General features: G+C 39.9%; 1 protein-coding gene across 1 annotated transcript in view; it reads right to left on the bottom strand.

Moving 5' to 3' along the window:
- Positions 1-14,315, bottom strand: part of ptprt (protein tyrosine phosphatase receptor type T) — a gene marked incomplete in the record, with an annotated part of 394,538 nt that overhangs the window by 194,596 nt on the left and 185,627 nt on the right. The window contains 1 exon segment of the mRNA XM_036124734.1: positions 10,574-10,683. Coding sequence (XP_035980627.1) covers positions 10,574-10,683 — 110 coding nt within the window.

Below are 14,315 nucleotides of genomic sequence, written 5' to 3'. Positions count from 1 at the left end.
CCTTTCTGTTTTCATTGCCACATTAAAAGAAGCCGCTGACGAGCTCCTCGTCACAGACCGACCGACGCTTCAGCCCAAGCATCTTCTGTAGGACGCGTTCCGGTTAGAAAAGAAACAGGCACAATGCTGAGGTGTCGCTCATTTTTATTCTGTCCTGTCGTTTATTAACGAGTTTAGTTTTTATTATCCCTCAGTAGCACCTGAAATCTATCAGGTTAGTCTGTCCTAATTGGTTTACAGGGTTTATTGTAATGTTGATCACAGGCTGTCAGCTAAAAATCTATTGAAAAAAACAAAAACTATTCACAAATGATTGGTGTCAGTAAAAAAGGGAATCAGTGGGACCATTTAGAAAATCCTTAATATCACCAAAGCTGAGAAAAAATATTGAGTGCAGGAGATTCAGTTTAGAGCTAATTTATATGGAAATAGTTTAACTTTACATCTTAAGACAGTGTTATACTACTCAATAGAAAATAATAATGATCACCTTTATTTGTCGTTGCAACTTTGTACGTTCCAATGAAATGTGACTTTTCTATAACTGTGGTGGTGTTTTATGTTTGTTTTTTATGTATTTATTTTAATTTCTTTTTTGGGGGGGCGGGGGCAACAACGGCATCATCATTTAATTTGCATATTTATTCATACATTTGTGACTCAGGCTGTAGGAGAGCTTTTGCCAAGACAAAAACATTATTAAACTAAGTGTATTTGAACAAAAAATTGCCTTTATAAAATTATTTATGAATTTTAATACATTACCTGAATCCACACTACATTAAACAAACTGTACCAAAAAGGCAGTTACCAGAGCCACACACAGTGAACGAAGTGAATAAGTGATTGAAGCTGTGTGTGAATCAGATTCAGGGAATTATTTAACTGCAACAGTTTCAGAGACAAAAAAAGAACTACTTTAAACACCATATTTACGATGACGGAGCAGCAGCAGCTGTTTGTGCCTGTGAGACAGCGCTGAGGGAAAATAGCTGCTCTCTCTGCCTCAATACAGTGATTCCAGAACGACTGGTGCTTTTGGTAAAGTCATCATTACAACAAAAAGAGGCGCTAAGAGTTGCTTGTTGCATTTGAAAGAAAATTGCTAGAAGGGTCTGAAATGTCACTAAATATAGCAACAAAGAGGTTAATTGGGTGACACTGACAAACTTTTCTATCACATAGAAGTCCTCCTTCAGTAAAGTACCCCAGTGCTGTTGTGCTCTTTTTGAGTCTCTGCTCTGTGGTCTCAAACCTCCAGTCCGTCTTAGTAGATGGCCGTTCACACTAAGCCTGGTTCTACTGGAGGTTTCTTCCTGTTAAAGGGGAGTTTTCCTCTCCACTGTCGTCACATGCATGCTAGGTATGAGGGATTGCTGCAAAGCCAGTGACACAAAGCTGGGGTCAATGACTCAATCTGCTGGATGTCCTTAGAAAACTTCTGAGCAATCTGCCCGTATGATTTGATTGAGTTGATTCTTTAGAGAGCCTTTAGATGAGATGTGTTGTAAATTGGTGCTTTATAAATAAACTGGTTGGCTACAAAGATTAAGCAGAGCCCTGATTGGCTGGACAGAAAGTTGCTTCTCTTTGATTAACCAAAAGAGAAGATCAGAGCCATCTAGTGTCACCAAGTACCTGTATGTTTTAGTCGATCCGTTCTTCGTGCTGCTCATTTATTTCTGAACAAACACATTACTTGCCAGTTTTGTCCATTAATACAAGTGCTCTACCTGATGTAAATGGGCGGTCCAAAACGTATAAGGTGTCATTTACATAAAGACACTCAGGACTCATCAGTGTTGAACATATGTACATATTTCTCAAAAATTCTCCTAAGGAACTGTGTCTTTAATGTGCCTGAAATGTGTAAATTTCAAATGCAGCAGAGAGGATAAAAGCATGTGTTGCAGAAAAAAGATGAAAATACTAATAAAAGACTCCAAGGGAGAGAAAATCTGATCTGTATTTTGTTGCTGTATGCACACACATGTAAAGGATATGACCTCCTTCTCGAGCAGGCAGTCGGTGTAACAGAGTAAAAAAGGTCAGCATCTCAAGGACCAAAACAGCTGCACCAAATATAGTTCATTATTGACCAAACTGAAAGACAATACACAGAAAGAAAGTACAGAAACAGAACAAAGACAATGTTAGAAATTAGTGGTGCGTTCAGTGCTTGGTCACTGAAACGGGCCCCTTTATGATGAGAAGCGTCTTAGCTTTTGTTGGCCTGGATTTTTTAATTATCCACAGCATTATTTATTTGGTTACTTGTTTTTTTTATTGGTCACTTTTATTACGATGTTAAGCTGGTTATAAAACTACGCTGTCTTGATACCTTGATAAATGCATGTAAAGAAATGCAAATGCAATAAAAAGAAGTCTCAGAGTGTCTTTGAAATGGTTAGCAATACATGGTAGCACGGAAACTAGCTCATACCTTTCAAATGAGAAGAGCTTAAATTGAGGATCATCCATACTCTTTTCCCAGCCAGAGGGAAGAGAAAGTAACCAAGAAAGAAAAAGAAAAAGTAATAACCAGGTGAAAACGAGAGTTTATATCAGCGTAGCTATTATTACCAGGTGGAGATAATTCTGAGGGAGTGACGATTTAAAACAGATGTAAAGGTTGCAGATTTTCTGCTGGACAGGTAAGTTAATTCAATATAACAGTGAAGTTTATTTTGCCGTTGTGTTAGAAACAGGGAAGTGTAGTCCAGCTACTCTGTCCTCCTGGAAGAGACGGCTCTTTGTTCGTCTTGTCTCCCTCTCAGAGACTATGTGTGTAAGCGGAGGGGCGGTGTGATATCAGCTGGCCCGTTCACGCTTATCCGTAGCGCTGCAGCGTGAGCAGATCTCTTTACTCGTGTTTATTGTCGCTTATTTCAGAGCCCATATTAGCAATTCCCCGTTAGAAATGAGCCAAAAGAACCGCAGCTTTATTAAAAAAGAAAAAAAACAAGCCCAAAGTCACTTATGGACTCCACAAGTGGATTTAGCGACAGTGCCAAAAACCATTTCACACGATGACCGTAGCTAATATCTACTAGCAGTAGCTAAACATGGAGGACATGTTGACACTGTCCCATTTATGACTCTCCATATACCCGCTAGATGTTGCCCCAGTGTGTAAATCCTACACACTGGGGCTACAACAGATACATCTATATGTTACAGTAACAGGAGCATTTCTATTATTTTTGATCTTCTTTGAATATATTTTTCTCTAACCATTTCAGTTGTGCATTGATGCCATTTGTCTTTAAACAATTATTTAAGGGATAATTTAACTGCATCATTCTATTTTCAGCACATTGGCTCTACACCGGTTAATCAGATCAGTACGTTTTAAGATGGACATTCAGAGAAATCTTCCAACTTTTACTGGGGTTCTTAAATTTGGAGTGGCTAAGGATCAGATGTTTCTTTCTTAAAAGTTTCTGGAGGATCAATTTCTGGACCAACAAACATCTGAATAATAACGTATATTCCATGCTTGGTGAAGTAGGGTGACGCCTATACATTTTACAAAACAAAGGTGTGTTTTAGAAGTACAGGTAACTTCATGTTTAATGACCTTTTCTGTGTCAGTCATAATCACGTGAAAGAGTTGGGTCGAGTAATCACAAACTCTACTGTTACTTTAAAATAGTACTACTCAAGCAGAGTTTAAAGTTAGTCCATAACAAAAAAAAGGATTTGGTTAAAGGACGACTCAGGTACTCAGTAGAGGATGATCATTTCCTAATATATTTCTTTAGAAATAATCCAATAGGACCAAAATATGAAGAATGTAGCGACCAGCAAACCTTCCTACTGTGATCTTACTTCTTCACAACATAGAGCTTTTGAAGAAAATACCTGCGGCATGTAGGTTTTTACAGCAAAAAGTGCAACTATTGAACAGATATACTGTATACTTTGTATTTATGTTGCCCTCCAAATGCCAGAGCTGAATCAGCAGACAGGGAAAGCCATTAGAACGAGGCAGCTTGGGAACGAACAGCAAGAGTCACTGCAGGTTCGTCGGTTTGTCTTGTTTTTCACTCACTGAATGAACCAAAGGGTGGAACCTGTGCTCAAATAGGAGTAGCTTTAATTAAAAATAATGTCACTCAAGTAGAAGTAAGACGTTTGCTGCAGTAAAACTACTCTTAAAGGTGCAAAACATTATAAAGCCACTCTAGACAATGTAACTTATTCCAGTCATTACGGACCACTTTAATCACAGTTGTCCAGCTGTGAGTAAATTCTTCATTTTTTTTTAAGATAAGCTAATATCACCAGCTTTACTTGGCAGCTTTAAGTCACTGCTTCACTTTAAAAGCATCTTTAGTTTCTGTTTTGCCTGTCAGCCAAGTGTCTTCTAAAGTCAATAGTGAGATCATCTCACGAATGCTGCTCTCCTGATGAAAATCAATCTTTTTTTTTTTTTTTTTTATCCAGGAACCAGCGTTAAGGAGGGAGAATGTGACTTCACCAAACGTCTGCCGCTGCTACAGAAATCAACAGCTTGGAACAGAGAAACACAGAAATAAATGTCAGGCTGGCTGCCGGCATCGATCTCTGTGATTGATTAAAGAGCGCTTGAGGAGAGAGGAATGGGAGAGCAAAGTTATTCACACACAGGATCAGGCAGCAGCAACTACTCACCGCACTGGTTGCCTGTTGCTCTACTGTGGTGGATTAAACGCTTTAAAGGGTTGTCAGCTAAACGCTCGGATTTGTTTCTTTTCCGCCCATGTCTCTGGACCTAATTGGGAGAAGCTAAAAGGCCTTTAAGTGATTTAAAATTCCAACGACTCAATATTTTAATGTTGTCAAAATCTCTGAATAACGGAGCTGTGGTTCAAGTTTGATTGCGTTTACTTCCTTGTTGTTTAGACTGGATGTGCACTGCAGAAAGGGAACTAAAAGGAAGTAAAATCTGCTTGAAATTAGTAGATTTTTTCTTGATTTAAGCAGCTAATAGGACTATTTGCCAGTGGAATGACTATTTTTACCCCTAAAATAGGATAATTAAATATCCTGCTCTTGAAATAAGATGATGGAGATGAACTGTTCTTATTTTAAGTGCAAAAATCTTATTGCATTGATAAATAGTCTTATTTACCGGCTCAAATCAAGGAAAAAACACTCATTTCAAGAACATTTTACATACTTTTGGTCTCCTTTTTGCAGTGGCAACAGGCTTTCTTGGTTTCTGTAACAGTCAATACGGGTATTAAAAACTTTTACCCTAAAACATAAAGGGAAATACGGTCCCTGCACTATTTTTTAGGGCGAAAACATGAAGCGGGATCAGTCTGCTTTGATTTAACTTAAAAGAAGTTTGCTATTTTTCAACACTTTCCAAAATCCGTTGCCATTTAAAGGTGAAGTTTTTGATGCACTTTTGTTAAACACCTTAAAAGAAGGTGTTAATTAAGGTGTTAATTAAACACCTTAAAAGATATTTCTACCAACAACAGTAACTATTATTAATCACACTGTTTGTTTAGAGGTTCTTCTACTGTGGTAGAATAAATACAAAAATAATGAATACAAAAAACAACATATCAGATCACAATAAGGCAGCTTTAGGACGATAATTAGGCAATTACCTACTCGAGATTTACTTCCATTAATTTGGAGATAGCAGGTTTGTTTTATCTGGGGCTTGCAGTTATCATTTCATCTAGCCCAGAGTTCTGCTAAAGTCTAAAGGGGAGAAACACCAGAGTTACTGAGCTGGCAAGTGTTTTACCAAATTAAGCTACAACAAACAGGGAAAAAATAATCTTTCGTTGGTCAAAACAAATCAGCAAAGCCATGATCTAATGACGCGCTCCAATGCTTTTTTCCTAATCAATGCCAGCAGCCGCGTCTGTTATGCACACAGGGGTTCAGAAATAACTGTGCGGGGAGCAGCGGGGAGGTAAGCGTTAACGGGGGGGGGGGGGGGGGGGGGGGAACCTGCGACGCTTCAGTGGTTTGATGCGGCAATCAGAGAAGGGATTGACAGGGTCATGATCTGTGCCAAGTGTGTTTCTGAGTGCTTCTCCGCTCTCAGTTCAGAAACTCCAGCTATCTGAGCATTATCTAAAAGGTCAGAGAGGGCGGGGAAAGGACGCACGCACCCAGTTAAACCAGTCAGAGATGGGTTTTTATTCCATCCTTTTAACAAGTTCTGATTTTTTTAATGTTTAAAACGTTGTATTATTTGGTTTGGAACATCATCTGTTTCACTCTCCAACCCTCAAAGGTGCTCCTTCCATTACCTTTTCCCTCCATTGTGACATGAAGAGAGGAGCAGGGGGAGTCTGGGAGGGAGGAGGAGGAGGGGGGCCCTTTAGATCTCCCCCAGATGTGTCCTTTAATCCTGTAATTAGCCACAATTATAGTAACAGATCCAGGAGATGAAGTGATCATATTTGCACACTGATTTATTCCTCTAATCACGCGACACCGTGCCTCTCCTGGACACATTTCCACTTGCTCACCTCGTGTTTTATCTCCCTATTCTGTCCCAGTCCTCCTCCTTCCCCCTTATCTCTCCTCGCCACTCTCCACCTCCACAAATCTATCCAACCCAGCCCATCTCCTTCCTCCACCTCTCCCTCCTTTCTCTTTGTCCTGGGTGTAATTCATCTGGTTTCCAGCCTGAAAAGCGAGGAAGACAGAGCGCGATGGAAAAAAAAAAAAAAAAAAAAGAAGATGTAAGACAACAGAGCAGGACGGGACACAACAAGAGCCCCTTCAGATGTTGCAGATGATGCCTTTAATCCTGTCAATAGCTGCAATTATAGTAATTATCTCTAATAGCGGAGCATTGTGCTCAGCCTCTGATATGTTTAACAGATGATGCAGGAGTTGTGCCGCCTCCGCTCGCCGCAGAGGGAGCTTAGATTGATATTAATGAAATCAACAGAAAACAAGACAAAATTGATGATGGTCCCAGGAGGTTCAGCGACTGCCGAGGCTGTTTTTCAAGCTCTCGGCTGAGGTCTAATGGAGGACTCAGAAATGATACCGAGTGGTCTTTGTGCTGCACGCAATGAGAAGAGAGATAGATTGATGTTAAGAGGCAGAAAGAGCTCAGAGGATAAAGGAGGGAAAAATATATGTATTGGAAGAACCAGCGGGAGAATAGACACAGGGCTCCTACGTGACGAAACCTTCGGCACGGGTTCATTTTACGTTTCCAAAAACGGCTTTTCCCTCCGTTTGCTGTTGGAAGTCTTGTGCAATTTTGAGAATATACATTTATGTACTTTAATAAGATATTTAGGAACGATGTGGTTTTGAATACTTCCTCAAGCGATGTCCTTTAACGTGCAGTAGCTGTGCTCCCACCATCGAGTGTTTGTCTCTTTCTCAAGTTCTCGGTCTCAAGTGATGACAGGATGAATCAAGACATGCCTAATGTTGTTATGCATCAATCAGTTTTAATGTGTGTTTAGGATCACTGTCCTCTAGGAACACCCAGCTGCGTCAAAGTGTCTACTTTCTAGACAATCATTTGGGGTAAAATTAAAGAATTAAGGGGCTGGTCTTCCTGTTCATTGATCCATAAACCTGGAACAATTCACCACACTGCAAAAACGGAACTAAAAATAAGTAAAATTTTCTTGAAATGATTGTATTTGTCCTTAATCTGAGCAGGTAAATAAGATGATCTGCCAATGGAATGAGTATTTTGACCTATAAAATAAGATAATTAGATATACTGCACTTGAAATAAGAAGGTGGAGATTATTTGTCCCTAATTTAAGTGCAAAAATCTTATTCCATTGGCAGAAAATTGTATTTATCTGTTCAAATCAAGGACACATTCACACATTTCAAGAAAATGTTACTTATTTTTAGTTCTGCAGTGCACCACTGGCAATGATGCTGCCACAGCCATGCTTTGCAGTTGGTGCCATGTTCCTGGGTTTGAGAGACCCAACTTGCCTTCTCTAATCATAATTTCATATCATGTTGGCCAAATAACTCAACAGATTTATCGTAAGACAAGACAAAGATTGATATTTGATTTGTCCGTGTGGACAGCTCATAATTCATGGTCAGCACTCTCAGTCCATGCTCATATAAAACTTGCTTCACAGTGGACGGTTACAACAGTTTCCAGATTAGACTCACCGTTTGGCAAGAAACCAGTCCGTTTTGTCTCTTGTTTTCCCTTAATTAACGTGTAATAAACACTTATGAATGAGTTCTAGGGTTTACAGATTAATAAATAGCACTATTTCTTAGCCATCTATAAGGGGAGCCTTATTGTAAAGTGGTACCATTTTCAATTAGGCATGGTGGCGTCAACCTAGCCGTAGAATCAACCCTGTTGATTTTTATTTATCAGCCAAGCTGGGTCAGATTGCTAGAAATGGAGCCAAATTAATTGATGTAAACCATTTCTGATAAAGTAAAGTGGTTAAAATATTCAGCTAGGACCCTGTTGATGGCAGAGAGAGAGGAACTGAAGAACGATTGTATTATTGCTGTTAAATAACCAATGTTTTACAGAACATGACATTAATGTCAGTGGTGAGTGTCTAATCTAATAATGGAATACATTAAAAAGATAGCATATATCCATAAATAAGTATAATAAATAGTCGCATGTTTCAATTTTCACATTATGTCAACACGTGTTTGTCGCTTCATGTTTGATAGTTGGAACAATTTCCCTTCTTCAGCTGACTCCAAGCAGATATTTTATGCCTAAAAGCACTGAGACAAGCCTTTTATTTTAAACGTGTAAAAAAAAAAAAAAATAGCAAGCCAAGATCCTTACGAAATACTCTGAAAGATCGTCGGAGAGCCTTGAGAAGTATTGATCAGGATCACTTTAAAACATCAGAGGAAGTCTGGCTGCTCGGCGGGCCCACTAAAGGGATGCATTTGTGACCACACACACAGCAGCTCCTCTCCTCGTCTTGGTGTGAGGTGAGTTCTTGATGCAGTGATATCACGAGCCGACAGAGGAGTGCCGATCAATAATTCATTAGGTAGCGGGCTAAACTGAAGTTCAACCTGAATAAACCCCCTACAACCACGCGCTCACACTCTCAGGCGTCCTTCACATAAACTCACAAACTCCCACTGTTTCAAGGCCTTTAACTTTCTTTCAGGTTCAGTCTGACGCCACGTTTAAAACTTTAAACTCACTTTGAATTTCTGCTAACATCTAATTCTGACACACCTCTAACATTTGATGAGGACTGACCTGACAGCTACAGTGCAAAAAGTATTCACCCACTTTGGCACCTTTCATGTTTTGTTGCCTCACAACCTGGAATTAAAGCGGACTATTTCAGAGTTTGAACCCTCTCATTTCCTTATGAAATAAACAACAAACAGGACAAAATAACAGAAAACCTCAGCTTGCATAACTGTTTAACCCCCTAAAGTCAGCGCTTTGTAAAGCCACTTGTTCCAGCAATTCCAGCTGCAAGTGGGGTTGGATGAGTCTCTATGTGGCCACAGGGATTTCTGCCCATTCCTCAATGCTGAAGTGCTTCTGCTCCTTCGTGTTAGATGGTTTCCACCATGAAGACCAGGGAGAGCTCCTTGGTCTTCATGGTGGGATGCCTCTCGCTTAGTGAGGCCTGTCAGAAAAGTAATAGTAATAGTAATAAAGTGAAAAGGTGTGTTCACTTCAAAAAGGGAACTAAAAGTAAGTACAATTTTGTTAAAATGAGTATATTTGCTCTTGATTTGAGCAGGTAAATAAAAATGCAAATATGATCTGAGAATGGAATAAGGTTTTTGCACTTAAAATAGGAACAACTCATCTCCATCATCTTATTTCAAGTACAATATATCTAATTATCTTATTTTAGGGGTTAAAATAATAATTCCATTGGCAGATCATCTTATTTACCAAATCATGGGCAAACACAATCATTTCAAGAAAATTTTACTTACTTTTTATTACCTTTTTGCAGAGTTTATACTGACAGGTCATGTGACCTTTGGGTTGGACCTCATTTCACTCATTCTGGGACTTTTGAAGGTGTGGATACATACGCACATCCCAAATTTCCGTTTTTTTTTTTGTTTTTTTATTCTTTTTTTACCGTGTATCTTTCACCAATAGACTATTCTGTGCAGATCTATCAAGTAAAATAATATTAAAAAAGCATTTAAATTACAGGTTGGAAATGTAACATAGTAGGTAAAAAGGGAAGTGAATGTTTGTAAGACTCTGATTGTGCCAGATTACAAGCCCAGCTTTACTTTCACAGCATTTCTCCTGGTTCTAACCAGGTCCGTCCCAACTAATGGTGCTGATCCAAATGAGAACTTTCCTTAAAAATGTTTATTTGCTAACTCTTCAGACTCATCTGTCTGTGGTTTGTGGTAAGCTCTTAAAGTACTCACCACTGTCAGAGATTATTTTTAATTGTAAAGTGAGGACACATGCAACCTGATGCGACACCAGTACAAACTGCTGGCTTGTTTGCGCCAACACATCATTGCAGCTATCTGCTTTGTGAATTATGTGCAGTCATGCAACAACATGACTGAATTCTCCCAGAATTGATTCAAACTAACAACCTCAACACTTATTCACAACTCTACCTACCTCATACAGCGTGATGACTCCGTTGGTCTCGTTGGGAGCTTTCCACTGCATGAAGATCTTCTCCTCATACGGAGTATTCTGCAGCGATTCCATCGGCACCGAGCCGGGCACTGCAAAATAAACCAGACGATTTTATTTGACTAAGATTGCGTATCAACATATTTGATACATTTTTTTACACCATTGTGCAAAAATGACTGAAAACAGGGGAAATAAAATGAATGACAACACGTTGGTTCACCACAGCTGCATCCTTAAAGCTTCACTGAAAACTTTTTCTAATTTTCACTATTAATTCTACGTCAAATTGACATCGGAGCCGAACCAATGGTTGAAAACTTGCTGCTCACATCTTCCACGGCCCAAAGTTGCTGCTCTTCTTCCCACACTCATCAAAATCACCTTGAACAACATTTGTATAAACTAGAAATGTAATTTATAAACTAATGTTTTTAATTCAGAAACGATTAAAGATTGCATTAGGTTTTTGGTGACAGTTATGAACAGAAAGGATTCAAAAAACAACAACAGAGGATTACTTTCAACATTCAGGTAATGTTTTCTTCATCAGGTTCCTCAGAACATAAACCGTGTTTTGTGGAAAACGTAACTCGCTGATTAAATCTGCAGGAAAAGTTCAGCACGTCTGCTGGGTTCTTAATCAAGTTTTTGATGAAACACGACACGATGGGACGGGCCTGCAACCAGCCCGGCTATAATTTGTAAAAATTAAAGAAGCCTCTTCCTGAGCTGAAGGAAGACAGACAGTGCTGCGGTGAAGTCGTGCGGGGAATAATCCGGAGGTAACCCTGCAGACAGAATGATGGAACAACTGCTGAGACAAAAGCTCAGCTGGCACGTTGATTTTCCTGAACTGCAGGCAGATTTTCTGACTCATTACAGGGAACCAACCTCACACAGGAAAGAGCAAACAGAGACGGGTCAATTACAGATTCAGCGCAAAGGACTAAGAGGAAAACTTTCCTCCTTGTGCTTTTATTTCAGTCTCCGGGAAACGTCCGGACGCCACTTTGTTTTTCCAGCATGCAGCCTCACAGCGTTGCATCGCTACCCGTCCCAACGTGATGGAGGGGCGTCAGGCACGCTGCCCTGCGCACAGACTCTACCCAGTAACAGAGCAGGGAGTGTAAAGGCGTGTTTTTGGGAGAAAAGGCATATTTCACGCTTTACAAAGGTGTACAGTTAGGGAAGGGTGTCAGACGCCTTGTCTGGGAGACGTAACAGCGTGTCAAACACACACGACCAAAGGAGCGGCGCCCATAAACGGAGACAAAAACACCCTTACAGGCGTGAACTGTTTGAGATGTTAAAGACAGGCAGACGCTGCCAGGAGGTGGAAAAACTGCGAAGTCTTGTTCGGTTGTGTTTTATTTTATCCTCTGAGAGGTGCTACTCAGGTTGAAGCGAGAAAAAACCAGCATGCGTGTTGTTTTTTAGCTCTTAATCATTAAACGGTGATCTGGAGATTAATTGGGCATAAATCTTCAGGTTAAGCCGGTCAAAACACTGATGATCTCGTTTAGTCATTGAAACCCGGGAGGGATTGTGTTTGTTGATTTCCTGCTTCTTGTCTTGACCTCATCAAATTCTATATTTGTTTCCTAATTCACAATATTTAAGCAAAACACCCTGTATCCAGATAGCTGAGCATCCAATATTGTGTAGTTAATCTTTGGAAAGCAACATCTATTCTAATAAACACTGCTTGCAAATACCTGCTGCCTTTCCAGGACATTATTTAGTTGGTAAAGGCACCAAAACTCATTTAATGAATACCAGGAAGTCTGAACAACAGTGACCAGACATTCCAGGAAAGAAAAATGCCAAAAAAGTTAACAACAAACAGCAGAAATCCTGTGTATTTGTGTAGCAATCAGAAAGTTAAGTCACGCAGCTTTTAATTGGTCAATATGACCTCTTACAATGCAAGGCGTAGCTTTTTTAAGACTGCATTGCTTATTTTCTAAAGTGATTCTTGCTAAAGGCCTTTTGCCACCTGCTTCACACTTATAGGTTTTTAAGCAATAAATGAGGTTTATTTTGTGTCTAAACAGGCAGTTACTGAAGGACAGGTTGGTGCACGTAGAAATCCATCAAAATAGTCCAGAATTTAACTTTATTTCAAACATTTTATGGCCAACGCTGCTCGGGTTGAATGTTGCACACCCAGTTTTTAACTTGCGCAACCATTATTAAAGTTTCTAAAACAGTTATTTGAATATCTCGTGGAGAAAGAAATAGACTTTACTGGCGTGAATGTTGCTATTCCTTCTGAACTTTAACTAAATTCATGGCTGTGCCATTTTCATTGTCTCCCAGTTTTCCTGTCACTATTTAGATTATTAGAAGAAGAGTCGGCTTCCAAAACGTTGGTAAAATTATTGCCAGGGCTGTGGGGCAAGCAGTCATACATAAATAAACTCCACATCGTGTTTTTATTCAGAACTTGTGTGAAAACTGAGAAAAGAATCGTAACAGCTCTGTGCATGAATCTAAGTGTAGAGATGTGCGCCGTGCTTTGGAAAGCAGTTAATTCCTGGTTTATCGACCTTTACACACACAAACAAGTGTTGCATAAAGGCAGAGAGATTACTTTACATGTCTCCAAACTGCTTTATATGACATGCTATATGATCAGAAAAGGTTTTAGAGAATATAATAGAATGAGATTACATCTAATTTCAGGTTTTTCACTAATCCATAAATATGTTCATGTGGGCAGGTGTATTGTGTAAGACGCAGCTGCTCTTGGCGAAAAGTTTGGGTTTTTCAGCATAGAACAATTATTAAGTGTAAGAGGAGATTTCTACACTAGATCTGTCTAAGAGAAAAACATAAGCGAGCTGATAAGAAGGGGACCCGAAGCTGAGCCCTGGTGGACTCCGTGAAAAAAAAGAAGAAGGTGGGATCAGCCAAACAAGAAAAAGTTTGGATCTGTTTTTGGCACTAAACAATTTTCCTGGAACCGTTTACACGAGCTTTTATAAACAAGAAAAAAGCTTTAAATGTGATCCGAGCTCCTGGGGTCAAAATGCCTGAAATAAGAAGCGCGGAAACACGCCTTCTGGCTCGGTGCGGTGAAGCACGCCCGAATACACAAAACATTTTAGGAAACTGACAGATTTTGATAACTAATTCCAAGGTGTTGATTAAGGGCCCGGCTCATGGAGTGCACCAAATTACCCTAACAAAGAAATGCAATTACAAACTGCTACTTCATTCAACACCTTATCACTCACCTGTGTGTGTCGGCGTGTGTGTGTGCGTCAGTGTGTGTGTGTGTGCGTCAGTGTGTGTGTGTGTGTGTGTGTTTGTGTCTGATGTTTGCGCTGCTCTTATCTTTCAGGAAAACACGTCTACCTTCACGTCTGAGAGTATCTGGTGTTTCCGCGTGTCGGGACGGCAACGTTTGTGACCCTTCCTTATCTGCCGGGTGTCTGTCTCTCTGTTTTCGTGGGAACGTGTGCGTTCCCGCGCTCCTCGGAGGCAGAGGCGCAGGAAAACAGTCTTCATTGAAAAGATAACAGCAGCTGTAACGCATTAATCATAACTTGATTAACTTCCTCCGAGCCGCACGTTGACTGGTCTGCTTCATTATGCCGGCAGCTCCCTTCTCTACGTGTGATTCCCTCCTTTGTTTCCTTTCCTGCTTATTTGTCTCTCAATCCTTTCTTGTATCCTGAGCTGAACTCAAATTATCATTGCTGGCATGTAATCAAGC

The sequence above is a fragment of the Fundulus heteroclitus genome, chromosome 20 (genome assembly GCF_011125445.2).
Source record: "Fundulus heteroclitus isolate FHET01 chromosome 20, MU-UCD_Fhet_4.1, whole genome shotgun sequence".
NCBI classification, from domain to species: domain Eukaryota; kingdom Metazoa; phylum Chordata; class Actinopteri; order Cyprinodontiformes; family Fundulidae; genus Fundulus; species Fundulus heteroclitus.
Note: the sequence above shows the minus strand (reverse complement) of the source record. Positions and strands in the feature narration are given on the sequence as shown.